This window comes from Bufo bufo, chromosome 9, assembly GCF_905171765.1.
Source record: "Bufo bufo chromosome 9, aBufBuf1.1, whole genome shotgun sequence".
NCBI classification, from domain to species: Eukaryota; Metazoa; Chordata; class Amphibia; order Anura; family Bufonidae; genus Bufo; species Bufo bufo.
Genome location: NC_053397.1, coordinates 223,431,421 through 223,450,853, shown reverse-complemented (window position 1 = coordinate 223,450,853; position 19,433 = coordinate 223,431,421). Strand labels below are relative to the sequence as shown.

Below are 19,433 nucleotides of genomic sequence, written 5' to 3'. Positions count from 1 at the left end.
TCATGTGACCCCTCCCCGCTCTGACTCCATACAGCAGACACGGTAGGATTCGGGTAGTCAGAGTATGGGGGAAGGGATGGCATGTCACGTGATGTAACGGCGGACTGGAGCGGAGCGCCTAATTCAGAACTCCAGCATGATAATCCCATCAAGGCAGATTAACAGCAGTCCTGACATGCCGGATTAACAGACGGGGACACCCCCGCTCTGGAATATGCGGTTTAAACTTGTCAGATTATCGGACCTACCTGTTCCAGATGGACACCAGGCCGTACTCGTTCTGCTCACCGCCGCTGCCGCCGGTCTTCTTGCCGTTGCTGCCGAGGACAGAAGGACGCACCATCCTCAGAGGCTTCATGTGGTAGGTGCTGGCGTGGTCGGCGATGTAGTTGTACAGCTGGTGGGCGGCGATGATCTCAGTGGGCACGGACAGCACCCCCTGGTACACATGGTTGCGGCCGTACTTGGGGATGTCGGGGTGCTGAGAGATGAAGAGCTGCAGGAAGCTGGCCAGATCGTAGCCCTGCCGCAGGGACATGTTGGATCCCAGAAGATACTGGTGGACGACCCGCAGGTGGAAGTCATAGCTGAAGGAGTGGACGTGCATCAGGTCCCGCACCTTGTCACACTCCTCCGTGAAGAGCATGGACAGCTGCGGAGAGAGGGGACGTTACACCAGGGTCACATGACCCTGTACCCGCCAAAAGGTGGCCCAATATTCATGACCCTGCATTCTACGTATACAATGTGCAGTGACTTTATATACCTCTTACTGACCCTGAGCTACTTCCTATCTTATACTCTACTCCCATCCAAAGCTGCATTCAAACTATGCTAGCTTCCTAAGAGCTCCCACTGTCCTGTTGTAATGTATTGTAACCCGGGCACCGAACAGCAGCTCTGGATGTAACTGGAGCACAACGTAACTGAAGATGAATACAATATACATAAAATCCTTTAACCCTGTATCTAATGAGCAGAGAACTCGGGATATCGCCCTCGACGTCTGATATTCTAGAACAGGGATGCTCAACCTGCACCCCTCTAAGCTGTGTCAAAACTACAACTCCCAGCATGTCCTAATAGCTGCTGGCTGTCCAAGCATGCTGGGAGCTGCAGTTTTGTAACAGTTGGAGGGCCGCAGGTTGGGCACCCCTGTTCTAGAACACCTGATAAACCGGCACCTAGCGGGTATCGCCAACTCTGGATTAAAGGAACTTTTGATGTAGATTAGATCTGTAAAATTAAACCTCAAATGTACAATACTGGGGAGACGAGGACTCGTGGACTTTTAACCTGTCCAATCTTTTCTTTCCTCTCGAGATAAGCGGCGCCAGAGAGTTTGGCCGCCTCTTATCTGCCTCTTTCTATTGCAGTAATGATTGAGGAATGTTTTTCTTTATTGTGACACTGCTGAGGTATGAGGCAGCAGATGCCTCGCGGCTCCCAGTGACACAGAGGCTGCTTTCTTATGAATATTGGTTCACCGGGTAATTACGCCATGCGACGCCTGAGCCTCTGATTTGTGAGGCCATGTTCCCCCATCACCACTCCAGCACAGCGCTCCCTTGTGGTGGATGGACACAAGCCACCCTCGCATCCCTGTCCCTTCCCTCAACCAAGCGGCCAAGATGGCAAATCCATTTCTTGCCATCTGTGCAAATAACCAAATCCTTCCCGACACCAGCACCGAAACCATGACCATAGCGCAGCACCAAGGAGGCCAAACCCGTCCTGACGAGGCGCTCCCCGCAGAGGAGGCGCCGCAGAGAAGTGCAGTGATACACGAAGGGTTAAGGTGACAGGCGGAGGAGTGAAAGCATGACAGGCGGCAGGCACTGCGTAGCATCCAGACCTGAAGAAGCAACCAGGGGGCTGAAATGGGGGACATACCGCGGACTCGGAGGCGCTCTCGGCAGTACTCCTGCAATGGGTTCGGATGGAGAGCGTGCCCTGATAAAGAGAGGACGGAGACATGTACACAGGACAAACACGCTGCGGCTGCACCAGGAGCATCCTGCTGAACACAACCTTCAAGGAATCGTCCACCTTCTCAATCAATGTAAAACGTCAACTTCTGCAACTTTCTGACACAATGTGTTTTCAAAATCTGCAGCAGCTGTCAGTGAATGGAAACAGTCAGTGGCTGAAAAACCTGTACAGAACTAATACTTGCCCCAGCTGAGGGTTTGTTACAACTGTATCCAGTGTAGACAGTCTACAGTTTTCTGGGAAGTAAACACAGGAGCAGCACAAACCTCATTCATGTCCTGATAGATTGTTACAGTGTATCAGTGCAGGTGACACGTTCCGCTCTGTAGGGAACTTTCTAGGTTTGATAGAATAGTAGCAAACCAGCAGCTGTAAGAATTCACTGACCTAAAGCAGAGATCTTGAAGAATATTAACCATACATAACAGTTTGGGCTGTTCAGCTCATAGAGGACTGTTCAAACTGGAAAAAACTGGAGTAAAACATCATTAGTGAGAAGTAGAACATCTGTATGCGTTTTCAGCCTCTGGATATAAATAAAATGTTTCCACTCACTGACAACAAGCCAAAAATTGGACAAAAAGTTGCAAAACTGTTCACAATGATGAAGCTTTATGTGAATGAAACAGGAAAACGTCTCGGATCATTGTGTAACGAAATTAATATGATTAAATTCTGCAAATGTACGAGGAGCCCCGACCAGAAAATAACATCTTCCTGCGTAGTCAACATCCACATCAATGTCCTCGTGTATCAGCAGGGTAAAGAGCTCAGGACCAGAAGTGTTATCATAAGGACATAGGAGTAAAACATATAACCTCCGGAGACATTACATCATATCTAAATGATATACACCAGCAGAATAGTGAGTGCAGCTCTGGAGTATAATGCAGGATATAACTCAGGATCAGTACAGGATAAGTAATGTATGTACACAGTGACTGCACCAGCAGAATAGTGAGTGCAGCTCTGGAGTATAATACAGGATGTAACTCAGGATCAGTACAGGATAAGTAATGTATGTACACAGTGACTGCACCAGCAGAATAGTGAGTGCAGCTCTGGAGTAAAATGCAGGATGTAACTCAGGATCAGTACAGGATAAGTAATGTATGTTCACAGTGACTGCACCAGCAGAATAGTGAGTGCAGCTCTGGAGTATAATACAGGATGTAACTCAGGATCAGTACAGGATAAGTAATGTATGTACACAGTGACTGCACCAGCAGAATAGTGAGTGCAGCTCTGGAGTAAAATGCAGGATGTAACTCAGGATCAGTACAGGATAAGTAATGTATGTTCACAGTGACTGCACCAGCAGAATAGTGAGTGCAGCTCTGGAGTATAATACAGGATGTAACTCAGGATCAGTACAGGATAAGTAATGTATGTACACAGTGACTGCACCAGCAGAATAGTGAGTGCAGCTCTGGAGTAAAATGCAGGATGTAACTCAGGATCAGTACAGGATAAGTAATGTATGTACACAGTGACTGTACCAGCAGAATAGTGAGTGCAGCTCTGGAGTATAATACAGGATGTAACTCAGGAACAGTACAGGATAAGTAATGTATGTACACAGTGACTCCACCAGCAGAATAGTGAGTGCAGCTCTGGAGTATAATACAGGATGTAACTCAGGATCAGTACAGGATAAGTAATGTATGTACACAGTGACTGCACCAGCAGAATAGTGAGTGCAGCTCTGGAGTATAATACAGGATGTAACTCAGGATCAGTACAGGATAAGTAATGTATGTACACAGTGACTCCACCAGCAGAATAGTGAGTGCAGCTCTGGAGTATAATACAGGATGTAACTCAGGATCAGTACAGGATAAGTAATGTATGTACACAGTGACTCCACCAGCAGAATAGTGAGTGCAGCTCTGGAGTATAATACAGGATGTAACTCAGGATCAGTACAGGATAAGTAATGTATGTACACAGTGACTGCACCAGCAGAATAGTGAGTGCAGCTCTGGAGTATAATACAGGATGTAACTCAGGATCAGTACAGGATAAGTAATGTATGTACACAGTGACTGCACCAGCAGAATAGTGAGTGCAGCTCTGGAGTATAATACAGGATGTAACTCAGGATCAGTACAGGATAAGTAATGTATGTACACAGTGACCGCACCAGCAGAATAGTGAGTGCAGCTCTGGTGTATAATGCAGGATGTAACTCAGGATTTGTACAAGATAAGTAATGTATGTACACAGTGACTGCACCAGCAGAATAGTGAGTGCAGCTCTGGAGTATAATACAGGATGTAACTCGGGATCAGTACAGGATAAGTAATGTAGGTACACAGTGACTGCACCAGCAGAATAGTGAGTGCAGCTCTGGAGTATAATACAGGATGTAACTCAGGATCAGTACAGGATAAGTAATGTATGTATACAGTGACTGCACCAGCAGAATAGTGAGTGCAGCTCTGGAGTATACACAGGGGATCGGTTGGGGTTGTGGAGTACATGTAACCTGTAATATTGTGATCTGGTATAGGGTATAATGTTGTTCATCGGCTTCTTATTCTTTATTATTTCTCTGTTGAAGTGTTGGTTACATTAATTATGAGTTAATAACCCCCTGGCGCACATCTCCTTCCATACAGCAATAATTAACGGCGCCAATTAACCGTGATCACAACACCTGTGTAGATGGAGTTGAAGTGCTCGGAGATCACCGGTGATGGCAGCACATCTACAGACAGATAAATCTGCAGCACTTTACCTCTTTACTGGTAAGATAAATCTTCTCATGAAGAAGAGCGTTCAGCCACCTGCATCCTCAGCCTCCACCATCCCCCACCCCTCACTAGAGATCAGCGGTGACATCACTGAGAATGCAGCCTATCCATCACTAGAGGTCAGCAGTGACATCACTGGAATGCCGCCTATCCATTCACTAGAGATCAGCGGTGACATCACTGAGAATGCCGCCTATCCATCACTAGAGATCAGCGGTGACATCACTGAGAATGCCGCCTATCCATACACTAGAGATCAGCAGTGACATCACTGAGAATGCAGCCTATCCATTCACTAGAGATCAGCGGTGACATCACTGAGAATGCAGCCTATCCATTCACTAGAGATCAGCGGTGACATCACTGAGAATGCCGCCTATCCATACACTAGAGATCAGCGGTGACATCACTGAGAATGCAGCCTATCCATTCACTAGAGATCAGCGGTGACATCACTGAGAATGCAGCCTACCCATTCAGTAGAGATCAGCGGTGACATCACTGAGAATGCTGCCTATCCATCACTAGAGATCAGCGGTGACATCACTCAGAATGCCGCCTATCCATTCAGTAGAGATCAGCGGTGACATCACTGAGAATGCCGCCTTTCCATACACTAGAGATCAGCGGTGACATCACTGAGAATGCAGCCTATCCATCACTAGAGATCAGCGGTGACATCACTGAGAATGCCGCCAATCCATTTACTAGAGATCAGCGGTGACATCACTGAGAATGCCGCCTATCCATTCACTAGAGATCAGCGGTGACATCACTGAGAATGCCGCCTATCCATTTACTAGAGATCAGCGGTGACATCACTGAGAATGCCGCCTATCCATACACTAGAGATCAGCGGTGACATCACTGAGAATGCCGCCTATCCATTCACTAGAGATCAGCGGTGACATCACTGAGAATGCCGCCTATTCATTCCCTGAATATCAGCGGTGACATCACTGAGAATGCAGCCTATCCATTCATTAGAGATCAGCGGTGACATCACTGAGAATGCAGCCTATCCATTCACTAGAGATCAGCGGTGACATCACTGAGAATGCAGCCTATCCATCACTAGAGATCAGCGGTGACATCACTGAGAATGCTGCCTATCCATCACTAGAGATCAGCGGTGACATCACTGAGAATGCAGCCTATCCATTCACTAGAGATCAGCGGTGACATCACTGAGAATGCAGCCTATCCATTCATTAGAGATCAGCGGTGACATCACTGAGAATGCCGCCTATCCATTCACTAGAGATCAGCAGTGACATCACTGAGAATGCCGCCTATCCATTCACTAGAGATCAGCGGTGACATCACTGAGAATGCCGCCTATCCATTCACTACAGATCAGCGGTGACATCACTGAGAATGCCGCCTATCCATTCACTAGAGATCAGCGGTGACATCACTGAGAATGCCGCCTATCCATTCACTACAGATCAGCGGTGACATCACTGAGGATGCCGCCTACCTAGTAGCCATAACTGGTGTGACACAACAGACACCCGTCCTTTACCTGGGAGTTGACGGACTGGCCCATCGGTATTCGGGAACACTCCAGCGCGTACTGCTTCACACAGAAGTAACATCCCTGCGGGACAGAAACACCATCAGAACGGTGGCCCCAGCACTACTACCCCTAGCATTCCCAGTTACTTCTCACTTGACAACCTGAAAAGAGAGCTCCATCAGCACGATCCCTCCAGGCAGCGCCCTCTGCAGGTGGTAGGTGGTCACTGTGCAGCTTGTACTCTGCTGCATACAGATAGAATGACGTCAGTATCGTTTCAATTACTCCTATTATCTAACCATCTACCGACTAGGGAAGCTGCTGGGAGTTGTAGTAACAGTTGGCGTTCTTTGTGGTTTATATATTTAACCAACCTTCTTCAAAAACATAATTTATGCAGTTGATGCTTTCTTTAAGAAGAGGGGGTTTTAAGCGAGGCTTGGCACTATAACCCCCATTATGATGAGTGCACAGTCCAGGACTTACCTTAGGACTACCCTCATTTTTGGGTTTGGAAGCTCTGTTCTCTGGAGCCAGGGAGGCCACAGCTCTAATCCGCGCCGTGCTGCAAATACACAGGCAGGAGAACATAATGTCAGCTCATTTCTATGATCAGCCGCTCGCCATCGAGTGAAATGATGCAGAAACTCTGCCCTCAAAAGAGGCGACGAGGCCGGACACCCCTTTTCTGTTAGGCAGGTCCCCCAGAGTCCGGCTGGGATTCCTCAAGATTACCAGAGCAAGACTCATGCAAACAAGCAGAGAATGCTGGGAGATTTTAGCTCTGAAGCCAGCAGAATTATGAATGAAGCTCTGGAGTATAATACAGATATTTCCTGAATCCGACCCCTTTCCTGCGGAGTTCACCCTGTGCATAGCCGTGGAATCTGGACCATTTCTGTTGCCGATTTTTTTACGCAGCACGAGATTTGCTGTAATACGCTACAGTGGAAAATCTCCAGTCTATCCAAGATGTGTGAACAAATCCTAAAGGGGTTCTCATCGGTCACATGACGGGCACTCACCTGCGAGCGGGGGAGGCAGGGCGCAGCTGCACAAGTATAAAGCCGGTGCTCTGCAGGTACTGAATGTATTGCTGCATGAAGGCCGTGCACAGCTCCTGCAGCCAGGGCTCTTCTTTAGCTTTGCTGGGAGGCATGTCCGCTGAATCACAGCTGTGGCTGCGATCCCTGACGGACGTGCCCGAGTCATTGGACCGATGTCTCTTCTAAAAAAAAAAAACATCTACAATGTCTGCAGCCTGATAGGGGAGAATGAGAGTTGCAGTACTTCACAGGTGGCAGGAACCACAACCTACCTTGCCTTCACTCCTGTCTTGGTCACTCTGGACTTGTGCTTGAAAGGACGGATCAAACAGTAGAGGGGTGGCGCAGTAATGGACCAGGCGGGCCGACTGCTTCAGGGTGTCCAGGTCTGCGGCCTGTGGGGGAATAGAAAGAGTTAAGGGGGTGTGGACGGACAGGAACATACAGACACGGCAGTCCGCTCTTACCCTCCAGGTGATCATAGCTGTCCGATAATGCAAGCTCAGTCAACAGCTGTCCTTTCAGACCGACCCCCCATACACATGCAGGCTGCATGTATGTACAGTGGAGTCCGCTGCTGCTGGACGCCTCAAGTGGTAGCTCTCCTTTAAAGGAAACCCGTCATCAACTTTATGCTAACCTCACTGAGGGCAGCATAGAATAGTGATAGAAATGCTCAGCGCTGTGTCACTCATGAGCTAAAAGTAAGTGGTTGCCGAGAACCAGCCTCATAATCATTGCAGCCCAGGCCTTGTAAAGAGTCACATCTACCTGAGAAGAGTCCTGGTTATTATAATCTCCTGCTCTCCCGCCATCTGCTGATGATTGGCAGTTCTCTCCTAGACAGAAAGGGAGAAAACTAGGTAGAAGACTGTCAGTCACCAGCAGGAGATCAGGAATAACCAGGACTCTTCTCAGGAGGCCGTGACTCTTCTCCAGGCCCAGTCTGCAATGATTGTGATGTCGGTTCTCGGCAACCACTTACTTTTACCTTATAAATGACAGACCGCTGAAATCTACTCACCTGTCTCTACTTCATGCTGCCGTTAATGGGTAGCGTAACGCTGATGACAGGTTCACTTTAACAAAAAAGTATCCCCTATCCACTGGACAGAGGATAACCGTTAGTTGAGTGGGGGTTTCACTACTGGAACCCCCACCAATCAAAAGAGGGCTCCGGATACCCCGTCTGAATGAAGCAGCTGTTGACCGTGTGCCCTGTCACGCCGTTAATTTCTACAGGACTGACAGAGATCGCACAGAGCTGAGCTCGGTTATCTCCAGCAGTCCTATGGAATATCCCTTTAAGAACAAAAGGATCGGGCGAATTAAAAAATCCAACAGCTCAATCCTTCTTGCCCCGACATCTGTAGTCTGGGAAGAGTCAGGACCATCATACACAAGATGGTCACAGTCCTACTGAAATCGGTGGCTTTAGTTGCCACTAATCTAATGGCTGACAGCATAGAACAACAGACGGATGCAGAGAGGGAGATACCACAGTAACACTCCTGAGGGGGTTTCCAGGACTTAGATATTGGTGGGGATCAGACTCCCGACACTTCTGTCAATCAGCTGTTTGAAGGGGCCTGAGTGAGAGCTGTGGCCTCTTCCTGGGATGTCACGTCCATCGGTCATATGGCTTTCCCGCAGCCCAGTCCCATCCAGAGGAAAGAGACTGCACTGCAATACCAAGCACAACCACTATACAATGTATGGCGCTGTGGTGGTGTGAGCTCCGTGGCTCCTTCAAACAGCTGATTGATGCCCACCTGAGGATAGGTCATCAATAAATAATTCCTGAAAAACCCCTTAAAAACAGTATTTTAGCAGTACACAGACTTCCTAGAGTGACACACTGCTGCCAGTTACTGTACCCAGATGTGTAAAGTACCCAGGTAGTGCCATACACTGCCCAGATGATAACACTTTCACACGGCTTCTATAGGATGCTGCCCTCCTGCAAACCGGAAGGAAAATGCATAGAGAGAAGTCCTTTCCGTCACGTGCACGCACAGGAGTCCTCCCCGTCACGTGCACGCACAGGAGTCCTCCCCGTCACGTGCACGCACAGGAGTCCTCCCCGTCACGTGCACGCACTGGAGTGCCCCCCGTCACGTGCACGCACTGGAGTGCCCCCCGTCACGTGCACGCACAGGAGTGCTCCCCGTCACGTGCACGCACTGGAGTGCCCCCCGTCACGTGCACGCACTGGAGTGCCCCCCGTCACGTGCACGCACAGGAGTGCTCCCCGTCACGTGCACGCACAGGAGTGCCCCCCGTCACGTGCACGCACAGGAGTGCTCCCCGTCACGTGCACGCACAGGAGTGCTCCCCGTCACGTGCACGCTCAGGAGTCCTCCCTGTCACGTGCAGGCTCAGGATTCCTCCCCGCCACGTGCACGCTCAGGAGTCCTCCCCGCCACGTGCGCGCTCAGGAGTCCTCCCCGTCACATGCACGCTCAGGCTGGTTTGTGGGAGCACAGATGGAATTGAGTATGAAGATACAGATCAAGTAGTAGGAACCACCGATTGTTACAATGACCACCCTATTATGCATTTATTTTTCTACACAGTAGGCTCAGTAGGCTCCTGGCCCTTTAAGTCCAGGACGCAGGGGATGGTAACCGCCACTCACGCTGATCGGCATGTTAGACTGTGCCGATCTCTGCTGCCAAGTCACAAACAGGTTTTCGATCTTCAGTTGTTTCTCCACCTCTACAAAATAAAAATAAGAAAGAGATCAGAACAGGGCAAGAATGGCGGGAAGACCCGGCCCCACGACACATTAAAGGGGGTCTCCGGTGTTATGTAAATGATGCTTAATCACTGAATCATCAAGAGACTTTGTGTTTAACTCCTTCACCATTTATAAGATCTCACTTTGCAGTCAGTGAATGGAAGCACACTCTCGTATATTCGCAGTCTGAATACAGGATTTGGTACAATTGTATCCAGTGCAGACAATGCTCTATGAGAAAACAGTCTGTGCTCCAGGCTGAAACAATGGGGACAGTTACAAAACCCCCAACACCACAATGAAAAAACCATGGCTAATTTTGCCACAAGCTCCATTTGCGCCAAACTTTGTGACACGTTTGTCACTTGAAAAAAGAAGTGTGTTGTGGGGAGTGATCGTTACGGGGCCCGGAACATCTATTATTGTTTATTTCAAATTGCTGCGTACAGTATACCTGAAACCTAGCCGCCACAGAGCAAGAACGGCCCAAGATGTACCGCAATTATTACGGCCGGCAAATAACCGAACCGAGTGGCACCGAATGCACCCCATTGACGATAATGAGGTCCGTTCAGGAGTCCACTGGCTTTGATGCAATCTGCGATACAGGTGTGAACTTAGCCTAAGAGGCGTGCACTTAATAAGTGAGGTGAATGTGATGCCAGCGCAACAGAGATTAAGACTGGCACATAAAACACTATCTATATATATATATAAAGGACGTATAAATGTATGTATGTATATGTATATATGTGAGTACATATGTGTTCATGTATGTGTATGTATATATGTGTGTATATGTGTATGTGTGTATATATGTGAGTATATATGTGTGCATGTATGTGTATGTATGTATATGTATATATGGGAGTACATATGTGTTCATGTATGTGTATGTATGTATATGTATATATGTGAGTACATATGTGTGCATGTATGTGTATGTATATATGTGAGTATATATGTGTGCATATATGTATATATGTGTATGTATGTATGTATGTGTGTATATATGTGTGCATGTATGTGTATGTATATATGTGTGTGTATATATGTATGCATGTTCCGCGATCACTCAAAAACGCAGCCTATCATTATAAAAATTGTTCAGAAAAAATGTTGAGCGACACATGTCGTTGTGAAGCCCTAGCATTAAAGGAAGGACACTGTGGAGGTCACTGTTAAAGGGGCGGACACTGTGGAGGTCACTGTTAAGGGGGCGGACACTGTGGAGGTCACTGTTAAGGAGGCAGGGGCAACTATTAAAGGGGCAACTGTTGTGGAGGTCACTATTAAGGCAGCAGGATACTGTGGAGGTCACTGTTAAGGAGGCGGGCTACTGTGGAGGTCACTGTTAAGGAGGCGGGCTACTGTGGAGGTCACTGTTAAGGAGGCGGGCTACTGTGGAGGTCACTGTTAAGGAGGCGGGCTACTGTGGAGGTCACTGTTAAGGAGGCGGGCTACTGTGGAGGTCACTGTTAAGGAGGCGGGCTACTGTGGAGGTCACTGTTAAGGAGGCGGGCTACTGTGGAGGTCACTGTTAAGGAGGCGGGCTACTGTGGAGGTCACTGTTAAGGAGGCGGGCTACTGTGGAGGTCACTGTTAAGGAGGCAGGCTACTGTCAAGGGAGTGGGGTGCTGTGAAACTCACTGTTAAAGGGGCGGGGTGCTGTCAAGGTCAAAGTTAAGGGGATGAGCTGCTGTGGAGGTCCCATTTTAAAGTGGCGGGGCACTGTGGGGGGGTCAGTGTTAAGGGGTAGGGGAATGTGGAGTTCACTGTTAAAGGTTTGGGGTGCTGTAGAGGTCACTGTTATGGGGGATACTGTCGATATCTTTTAACGACACACATAAACAATAAATGAAATAGATGAAATATAGCCATGCAAAGCCGGGTCCTTCTGCTAGTACTTAATAAATCCCCTGCACTGATACACTGTAACAAAGTATCTGGACTAGAAAGAGGTTTGTGCTACTGTATTTATCTTACAGAGGATGGTGCAGGCTGGATATCACTGTCACAAACCCTCAGCAATGAGCAGTATTAGGAGAGTTTTAAGTCTCTAGATGTACACAGGAATAGTTAAAATTCACTGACAGCAAGCAGAGATCTTGAAATCCTCATAAAGTAAAACCCAATGTTTATTAGGCAGTCTGAGAACATTGGACAATGCGGACAGTCCCTCTGCACCTGCCATATCCTCAGCTTCCCCTTCTCACCTCGTCTTTCAGTACTTTTAATTTCCAGAAACTGCGCCCCGTGGCGGGAGATGGTGTCGACCTCCGGGGAGAGTTGAATGGGTTTCACGGGTATGACGTCCCTGAGAACCTCATCGAAAGGCATAATGTCTGGGGGATAGTGCAGGGATGGGAGGCTGCGGCCCGTGGTTCCCATCCGCGTCTGCTCCTTGTACGGCGGAGGTGTGGGGCTTTTAATGAGGGCGTCAACCTCCAGGGTGGAATTTAGGAAGGGGTTGGGGTCCTGAGAAGAGGACACAACATATAAGTAATGATAAACTGTGTGAAGAAGCATTATTGGGGGCTGCACGTCGCCCACAGGAGTTACCTGCTTGCCCTCCTCGTGCAAGGGGGTGTCCGCAAAACAGTAGTGATGGAAGAGCCCCAACTTCTGGCTCAGAAGACAATGCACCACGTGAGCCCGGGCGTTCTGCCACTGGATGAGGCGCACCAGGGAGCGGCTCAGCGATGCGCCCAGGTCTGGAGACCAGTTGTACGTGTACAGGGTCAGCTGCCCAAGAAGAAAAATGGAGATGTCAATCCAGCTGCGAGGAGGAGGAGGAGTCCGGAAACCCTGAGACGGATATACCCGCCGACCCCTGCAGTGTTACCTTCTTGTCTTGGATGTCAATGATCAGGAACCTTTGTCGAGGAACCAATCCACGCGGCGAGGAAGTCAGGTCCAGGGGTCTCTCGGCGGAGTCCTGTTCCATGGCCTCAAAACGCTGGAACCCTTTCTGAGCTGCGGGTACAGAAATAATCTATATTAAAAAAATAGACACAGAACCTCAGAGTCAGCGGGGAGACCTGCATGATCCTTTCTATAGAATTCTCTAAATATTCCATTCACTGACATGTAACATTTGGCTGCAGCAGCCAAAATACACACAGACAATGGTATATCTCAGAATGGGCATACTGACGGGGTGAGGTCAGGCAGAGCCGGGTCATGATCTACAAAACGACCTGCTAAAGCCTAAAGGGAACCTCAGGTGATATATAAAGCCCTTGTGATGTTCCTGACAATGTTACGGGTCTTCTCCTGCGACAAGTCCAGGCTGCAGAGTGTCTATTGGGGAAGCTTCAGCAGCAGAGCGCCCATAGATTCAGCGACTACTCAGAGACAGACTGTGGGTGCACCTGGTCATAGTAACATAAACTGTTATCAGCTTTGCTGTGTAGACTGGGATAGTTCAGCAGAGTCATCTCATTACCATTAGAGGAGGCAGCAGGGTCAGTCGTCTATTTTATACAGAGAAGTGAGTGGAGGTTCCCAGTGTCAGAGATCATCATTTCCACACCCCCATATACTATACCATTAAGGGCTGTAGTATATAGCACATAGGACTAGCAGGCGCTCCGCCCAATGAGTCTTTCTGCACCAGGATTTCCCAAGTATGTGTTTCATGTGCCGGAAGAAAAATTGTAAAAACCAATCAAGTTGTCTGGAAACAGACATTTTTGACAATTACTTATGTGCACTCATCTGTGTGTCATACCACAACCATCACCCGGTGCTGGCAAGGACGGGAGAGAAACTTACACATTTTCAACTTGCAGCCCTCATCATCATTTCTATCCTCATCCCAATCCTCATCCTCCTCACTCGTATAAGCTGGGAGTAAAGAGAAAGTCATCACCTGCATCCTACAGCATCTATATCATATCATCTGATCACCAGGACACACATAGGAGTAATCTCCATAAACAGCAGAACAGTGAGTGCAGCTCTGGAGTATAATACAGGATGTAACTCAGAATCAGTACAGGATAAGTAATGTATGTACACAGTGACTCCATCAGCAGAACAGTGAGTGCAGCTCTGGAGTATAATACAGGATGTAACTCAGGATCAGTACAGGATAAGTAATGTATGTACACAGTGACTCCATCAGCAGAACAGTGAGTGCAGCTCTGGAGTATAATACAGGATGTAACTCAGGATCAGTAATGTATGTACACAGTGACTGCACCAGCAGAATAGTGAGTGCAGCTCTGGAGTATAATACAGGCTGTAACTCAGGATCAGTACAGGATAAGTAATGTATGTACACAGTGACTCCATCAGCAGAACAGTGAGTGCAGCTCTGGAGTATAATACAGGATGTAACTCAGGATCAGTAATGTATGTACACAGTGACTGCACCAGCAGAATAGCGAGTGCAGCTCTGGAGTATAATACAGGCTGTAACTCAGGATCAGTACAGAATAAGTAATGTATGCACACAGTGACTGCACCAGCAGAATAGTGAGTGCAGCTCTGGAGTATAATACAGGATGTAACTCAGGATCAGTACAGGATAAGTAATGTATGTACACAGTGACTGCACCAGCAGAATAGTGAGTGCAGCTCTGGAGTATAATACAGGATGTAACTCAGGATCAGTACAGAATAAGTAATGTATGTACACAGTGACTCCACCAGCAGAATAGTGAGTGCAGCTCTGGAGTATAATACAGGATGTACCTCAGGACCAGTACAGGAAAAGTAATGTATGTACACAGTGACTGCACCAGCAGAATAGTGAGTGCAGCTCTGGAGTATAATATAGAATGTAACTCAGGATCAGTACAGGATAAGTATTGTATGTACACAGTGACTGCTCCAGCAGAATAGTGAGTGCAGCTCTGGAGTATAATACAGGATGTAACTCAGGATCAGTACAGGATAAGTAATGTATGTACACAGTGACTGCACCAGCAGAATAGTGAGTGCAGCTCTAGAGTATAATACAGGATGGAACTCAGGATCAGTACAGGATAAGTAATGTATGTACACAGTGACTGCACCAGCAGAATAGTGAGTGCAGCTCTGGAGTATAATACAGGATGTAACTCAGGACCAGTACAGGATAAGTAATGTAATGTATGTACACAGTGACTACACCAGCAGAATAGTGAGTGCAGCTCTGGAGTATAATACAGGATGTAACTCAGGATCAGTACAGGATAAGTAATGTATGTACACATTGACTCCACCAGCAGAATAGTGAGTGCAGCTCTGGAGTATAATACAGGATGTAACTCAGGATCAGTACAGGATAAGTAATGTATTTACACAGCGACTCCAAGAGCAGAATAGTGAGCGCAGCTCTGGAGTATAATACAGTAATGTATATACAGTGACTTTGTATGTAGACTAATTCTATATATAGACTGTAATATGTTAACGGTGGACATATCCTTTTAGGCTCTATAACAGTAATGGCGAACCTGTTAGAGACCGAGTGCCCAAACTGCAGCCCAAAACCCACTTATTTATCGCAAAGTGTCAACACAGCAATTTATCCTGAATACTACAGTCCAGTATAGTATATTTTCCATGTACTTTATCATTTAAGTATAATGACCTGCCTACATTCAATGTGCTGTCTGTAGTGTGCCCAGCGCTGATGAATGGCTGGTAAAGTCCAGAGTATATTGGTACACCATAGACTTTTTCCAGGGTGCGGGTGCCGCCTCTGGCACCCGTGCCATAGGTTCGCCATCACTGCTCTATAACATCCAGTCAATCCTAATATTAAGGTTCAGTTGACAATATTCATATCATCATTGGAAGTCTCAAAGAGAACCTCAAGGGTTATGGTTGGGGGGGGCAGGAATCTCACCTTGCTCGGTGTTATATCTCCACTGGCGAAAATTACGCCCCAGAAGGATGAGCTCACGAGCGACTGCGGGTCGGGATGTGCTAGGCTGGGTGATAAAGAAAGGCACAAACGCTGCTCCTTCCGGGCGACTGGAAAAAAGTGATGATAATAAAGCTGATAGAATAATAATAATAATCCCCCCCCCCCCCCCCCCAAAAAAATAAATCCTGGATTCACAACTTACTCGATTTTCTCAAACACTCGGACGCTGGTGTCGCTGGCCAGAGATGTGATGATGTTAAAAAGTTCAGTCAGAACGGATAAAAGAAGGAACCGAGAACCAGTCTGAGCGGAGGAGAGCTGGATGGACGGACACCCTGCAGGAGGACGGGTCAGAGGTCACCGCCAACCAAATCACAGAACACAGGAAACAAGGTGCAGGAGAAACACTGCGCGTGCGGAAACCTCTTTATATATAAATGACATATAATGTGATGAATTACCAGCACCACACAATGCAGAGATCCCGGAAGCAGGATACACTGCAAATCTGCAAGTACTAATTCTGCTGCTTTCTGGATTCTGCCGTGGATTTCACTCACATTTCACTCTTTGCATTGCAAATTCCCAGTCAAAGCTGGCAGTGATGATCTGCTTCATCAGCAGTATTTGGCACCCTCACCCCTCCGGATACGGGGGTCTCGCTGTTGGCTGCGATCTCATTTATGGGGTGCAGCAGAATATGCATGACATGTAACTGAACAATATAGTGACATCCAGACGACCCTTTCCATACGCCCTATTATGTGACTGGATACCAGGTAGTACCGCACTGTGCTCCCCACCGGACAGACAGCGATCAGTGGATCCCCAAACAGAACAACCCCTTTAAAGGAGTCATATAAAGTTCTGCAAATTAACATATTTTACGTTTAAATTATTTACTATTTTCGCTTGCTGTCAATGAACGGTAGCATTCTTATTTACTTTTAACCCCATCCAGATCATACCCAACTAACACAGGAGCAGGGTTTGTTAAGAGAGAGCACCGATACACTGCAACGACCCATACAGAGGACAAGATCCAGATGGGTTGTAAACAATGCATCTATTAGCTGACAGCAACCAGAGATTTAGATAAGTATGTTACAAAAGAGAGCACCACTGCGCTGTAAACATGCAGAGGACATGGTCTGGAGGGGTTGTGCATCCATACACTGACAGCAACCAGCGATTTTGAGGAATTGAAACACGGTATATAAGAAAGCTAAGCTTTAGTTACATAGGACTGCCCATTTATTGGTATGTGGTGGACCTATCACATGCAGGATCTGAGAGCGGACACCATGTTATCAGGGCACATACCCAGCTGACTCATGAAGATCATCCACTGCAGGCAGGTGTGGCTGTACAGCGGGTGCAGGGTGCCCACATCGCCCTCGTCCAGCTGTGCCTGGCGCTTCCTGTAGGGGGCAGAGACAAGGAGGATTGTGACTCTGGACAGACATGGCTCCTGGAGTCAGCAGACTAGAGACCCCACCTCTGAGCGTGCTCCAGGCTGATCCCGGGCCGGTCTGGATAACTGGGAACCTTTAGGCTCTCCGTCTTGTGTCGTCGCCTGGTTCGCGGCTCTTCTGTCCGTTCACAGACTATGTCGTCAGTGGTTTTCGGGGGGCCCAGCTCCGCACTGTCAGGTTTACTCTGGAATTAGGGTAAGAAAGGGCAAATCACATTTTATGCATCAATACAATGAGAGGGTATGAAGACTTCTGCAAACTTATTAGTGCTTTAATGTTTCTAAACTAAAAATAATTAATCAACTGTCTGTAGCTGCCGGATCAGACTGCGCAGGGTCTGTCTGTAGTCTGTCACCATGGTGACACGTACCGTAGGTTAGCTGAAGAGCTGTCATCACAAAACAAAAATCATTGGAAAGTTGCTTCCTTTTTCAGTTAACACGTTTAGGGTCCATTCACACGTCCGCAAAATGGGTCCGCATCCGCTCCGAAATTTTGCGGAACAGGTGCGGACCCAATTCATTTTGAAATTTGTGAATTTTTTCAAATTTTTGGTAAATAAAATTAGGTATTTTTTTTATAAATGAAAATTACATTTTTAACTCAATTTTACCAGTGTCATGAAATACAATATGTGACGAGAAAACAATCTCAGAACGGCCTGGACAAGTAAAAAAGTTTTAAAGTTATTACCACTAGTGTTGAGCGAACTTGTGTTTTAAGTTCGGCGTCTAAAGGTCGGGTTCGGGTTATCGAAGTATCCTGTTATGGATTCCGCTACCACGGACCATAACGGAATTTAGAATCCATAACGGGATACTTCGATAACCCGAACCCGACCTTTAGACGCCGAACTTAAAACACAAATTCGCTCAACACTAATTACCACATAAAGTGACACTGGTCAGATTTGCTAAAAATGGCCTGGTCCTTAAGGGGTTAAGAAGATGCACTGCTGTGATAAAAAAAAAAATGGTAGCAAAAGTTTTCATGCCGTTTAGTGAAACTTCAAGCATACTTGTGTGAATGACAAATCGCCGCTTCCTTACCAGTATATCCCAGAAGCTCCTGCGGCCACCTTTGCTCGGAGGAGTACCCGGGTCTGTGCTGGGGGGCGGAACTGACGGTGGAATGCTTAAAGGGGAAGGCTTGCTCGATGTCTGAGCCAAACCCTTTATATCTGGAAGAGACTGAGAGGGGCCCTTCCCTGGAAGAGAACAAGACAGATTATACACAATGGACTTTTAACCCCTTCAGGAGAGTCTGTCAGCAGGTTGGACCATGCTTAACTGCTTAAAGCACCAGGTAGGGGCTGTGGAGATCAGGAAAACAGCTTTTGTAGAGGTTTTATTAGCAGGAGTGGTGTGAATATGAACTTTTACTCAGATTCTGCTCCTCCAAGTGCCCAGGGGGTGGGGCTTCATAGTAAAGTGCCCGCTGTATTGAGCTGCTTTACAACCCCTCCCCTCTGTAGTCGTCTCCTGGTTGGATGCTACAGGTGTCACTCACAGCAGAGGGGAGGGGCTGTGAAGCAGCTCAATGCAGACAGCACTTCACAGTGAAGCTCCGCCTCCAGGGCACTTGCAGAAGAAGAACATGGAAGAATAAAACTTCATATTCACACTACTCCTGAAGATAAAAGCCCCACAAAAGGTAAGTTTATTCTGCTCTCCCCAGCCCCTATCTAGTACTGTCAGCAGTTTAGCACAGTCCAACCTACTGACAGACTCCCTTTAAGGATGCAGTCACATTTTGCGTCTCTGTATTCAGAACGCCATCATTATTTAATTTTTTTCATCAAGGGCTTGCTTTTTTGTAGGCCAGCTGAAGTTTTGGTATCATTTTTGGAAACATATGACATTGCAACCTCTAGGGGGAGCCAATGAGCCACTGAACAAGGATTTAATATTGAGTGCTATGACAGCTGTACAGATCTGTATGCACTGAGCTCAGGAGGGGATTTGGAGCTCTGTAGCAGGAAAAAGGACCTCCAGTCCCTATGAAGATAATATATCCTACTGTGAATTATTCAGCTCAGAATT

The 19,433-nt window shown here is 47.4% G+C and overlaps 1 protein-coding gene across 7 annotated transcripts in view; it reads right to left on the bottom strand.

Moving 5' to 3' along the window:
- Positions 1-19,433, bottom strand: part of SZT2 (SZT2 subunit of KICSTOR complex) — a 112,931-nt gene that overhangs the window by 5,850 nt on the left and 87,648 nt on the right. For 4 of the 7 annotated variants that reach the window (XM_040407806.1, XM_040407807.1, XM_040407811.1 and 1 more), the window contains 17 exons: positions 18,441-18,598; positions 17,415-17,575; positions 17,240-17,337; positions 16,119-16,251; positions 15,896-16,023; positions 13,831-13,902; positions 12,899-13,029; positions 12,616-12,798; positions 12,270-12,531; positions 9,952-10,031; positions 7,586-7,708; positions 7,293-7,495; positions 6,754-6,832; positions 6,429-6,512; positions 6,274-6,348; positions 1,894-1,953; positions 249-652 (listed from right to left, as the gene is read on the bottom strand). In XM_040407806.1, coding sequence (XP_040263740.1) covers positions 249-652; positions 1,894-1,953; positions 6,274-6,348; positions 6,429-6,512; positions 6,754-6,832; positions 7,293-7,495; positions 7,586-7,708; positions 9,952-10,031; positions 12,270-12,531; positions 12,616-12,798; positions 12,899-13,029; positions 13,831-13,902; positions 15,896-16,023; positions 16,119-16,251; positions 17,240-17,337; positions 17,415-17,575; positions 18,441-18,598 — 2,434 coding nt within the window. The remainder of the gene's footprint in view (positions 1-248; positions 653-1,893; positions 1,954-6,273; positions 6,349-6,428; positions 6,513-6,753; positions 6,833-7,292; positions 7,496-7,585; positions 7,709-9,951; positions 10,032-12,269; positions 12,532-12,615; positions 12,799-12,898; positions 13,030-13,830; positions 13,903-15,895; positions 16,024-16,118; positions 16,252-17,239; positions 17,338-17,414; positions 17,576-18,440; positions 18,599-19,433) is intronic. The other 3 variants (XM_040407809.1, XM_040407810.1, XM_040407812.1) reach the window with 3 other exon arrangements.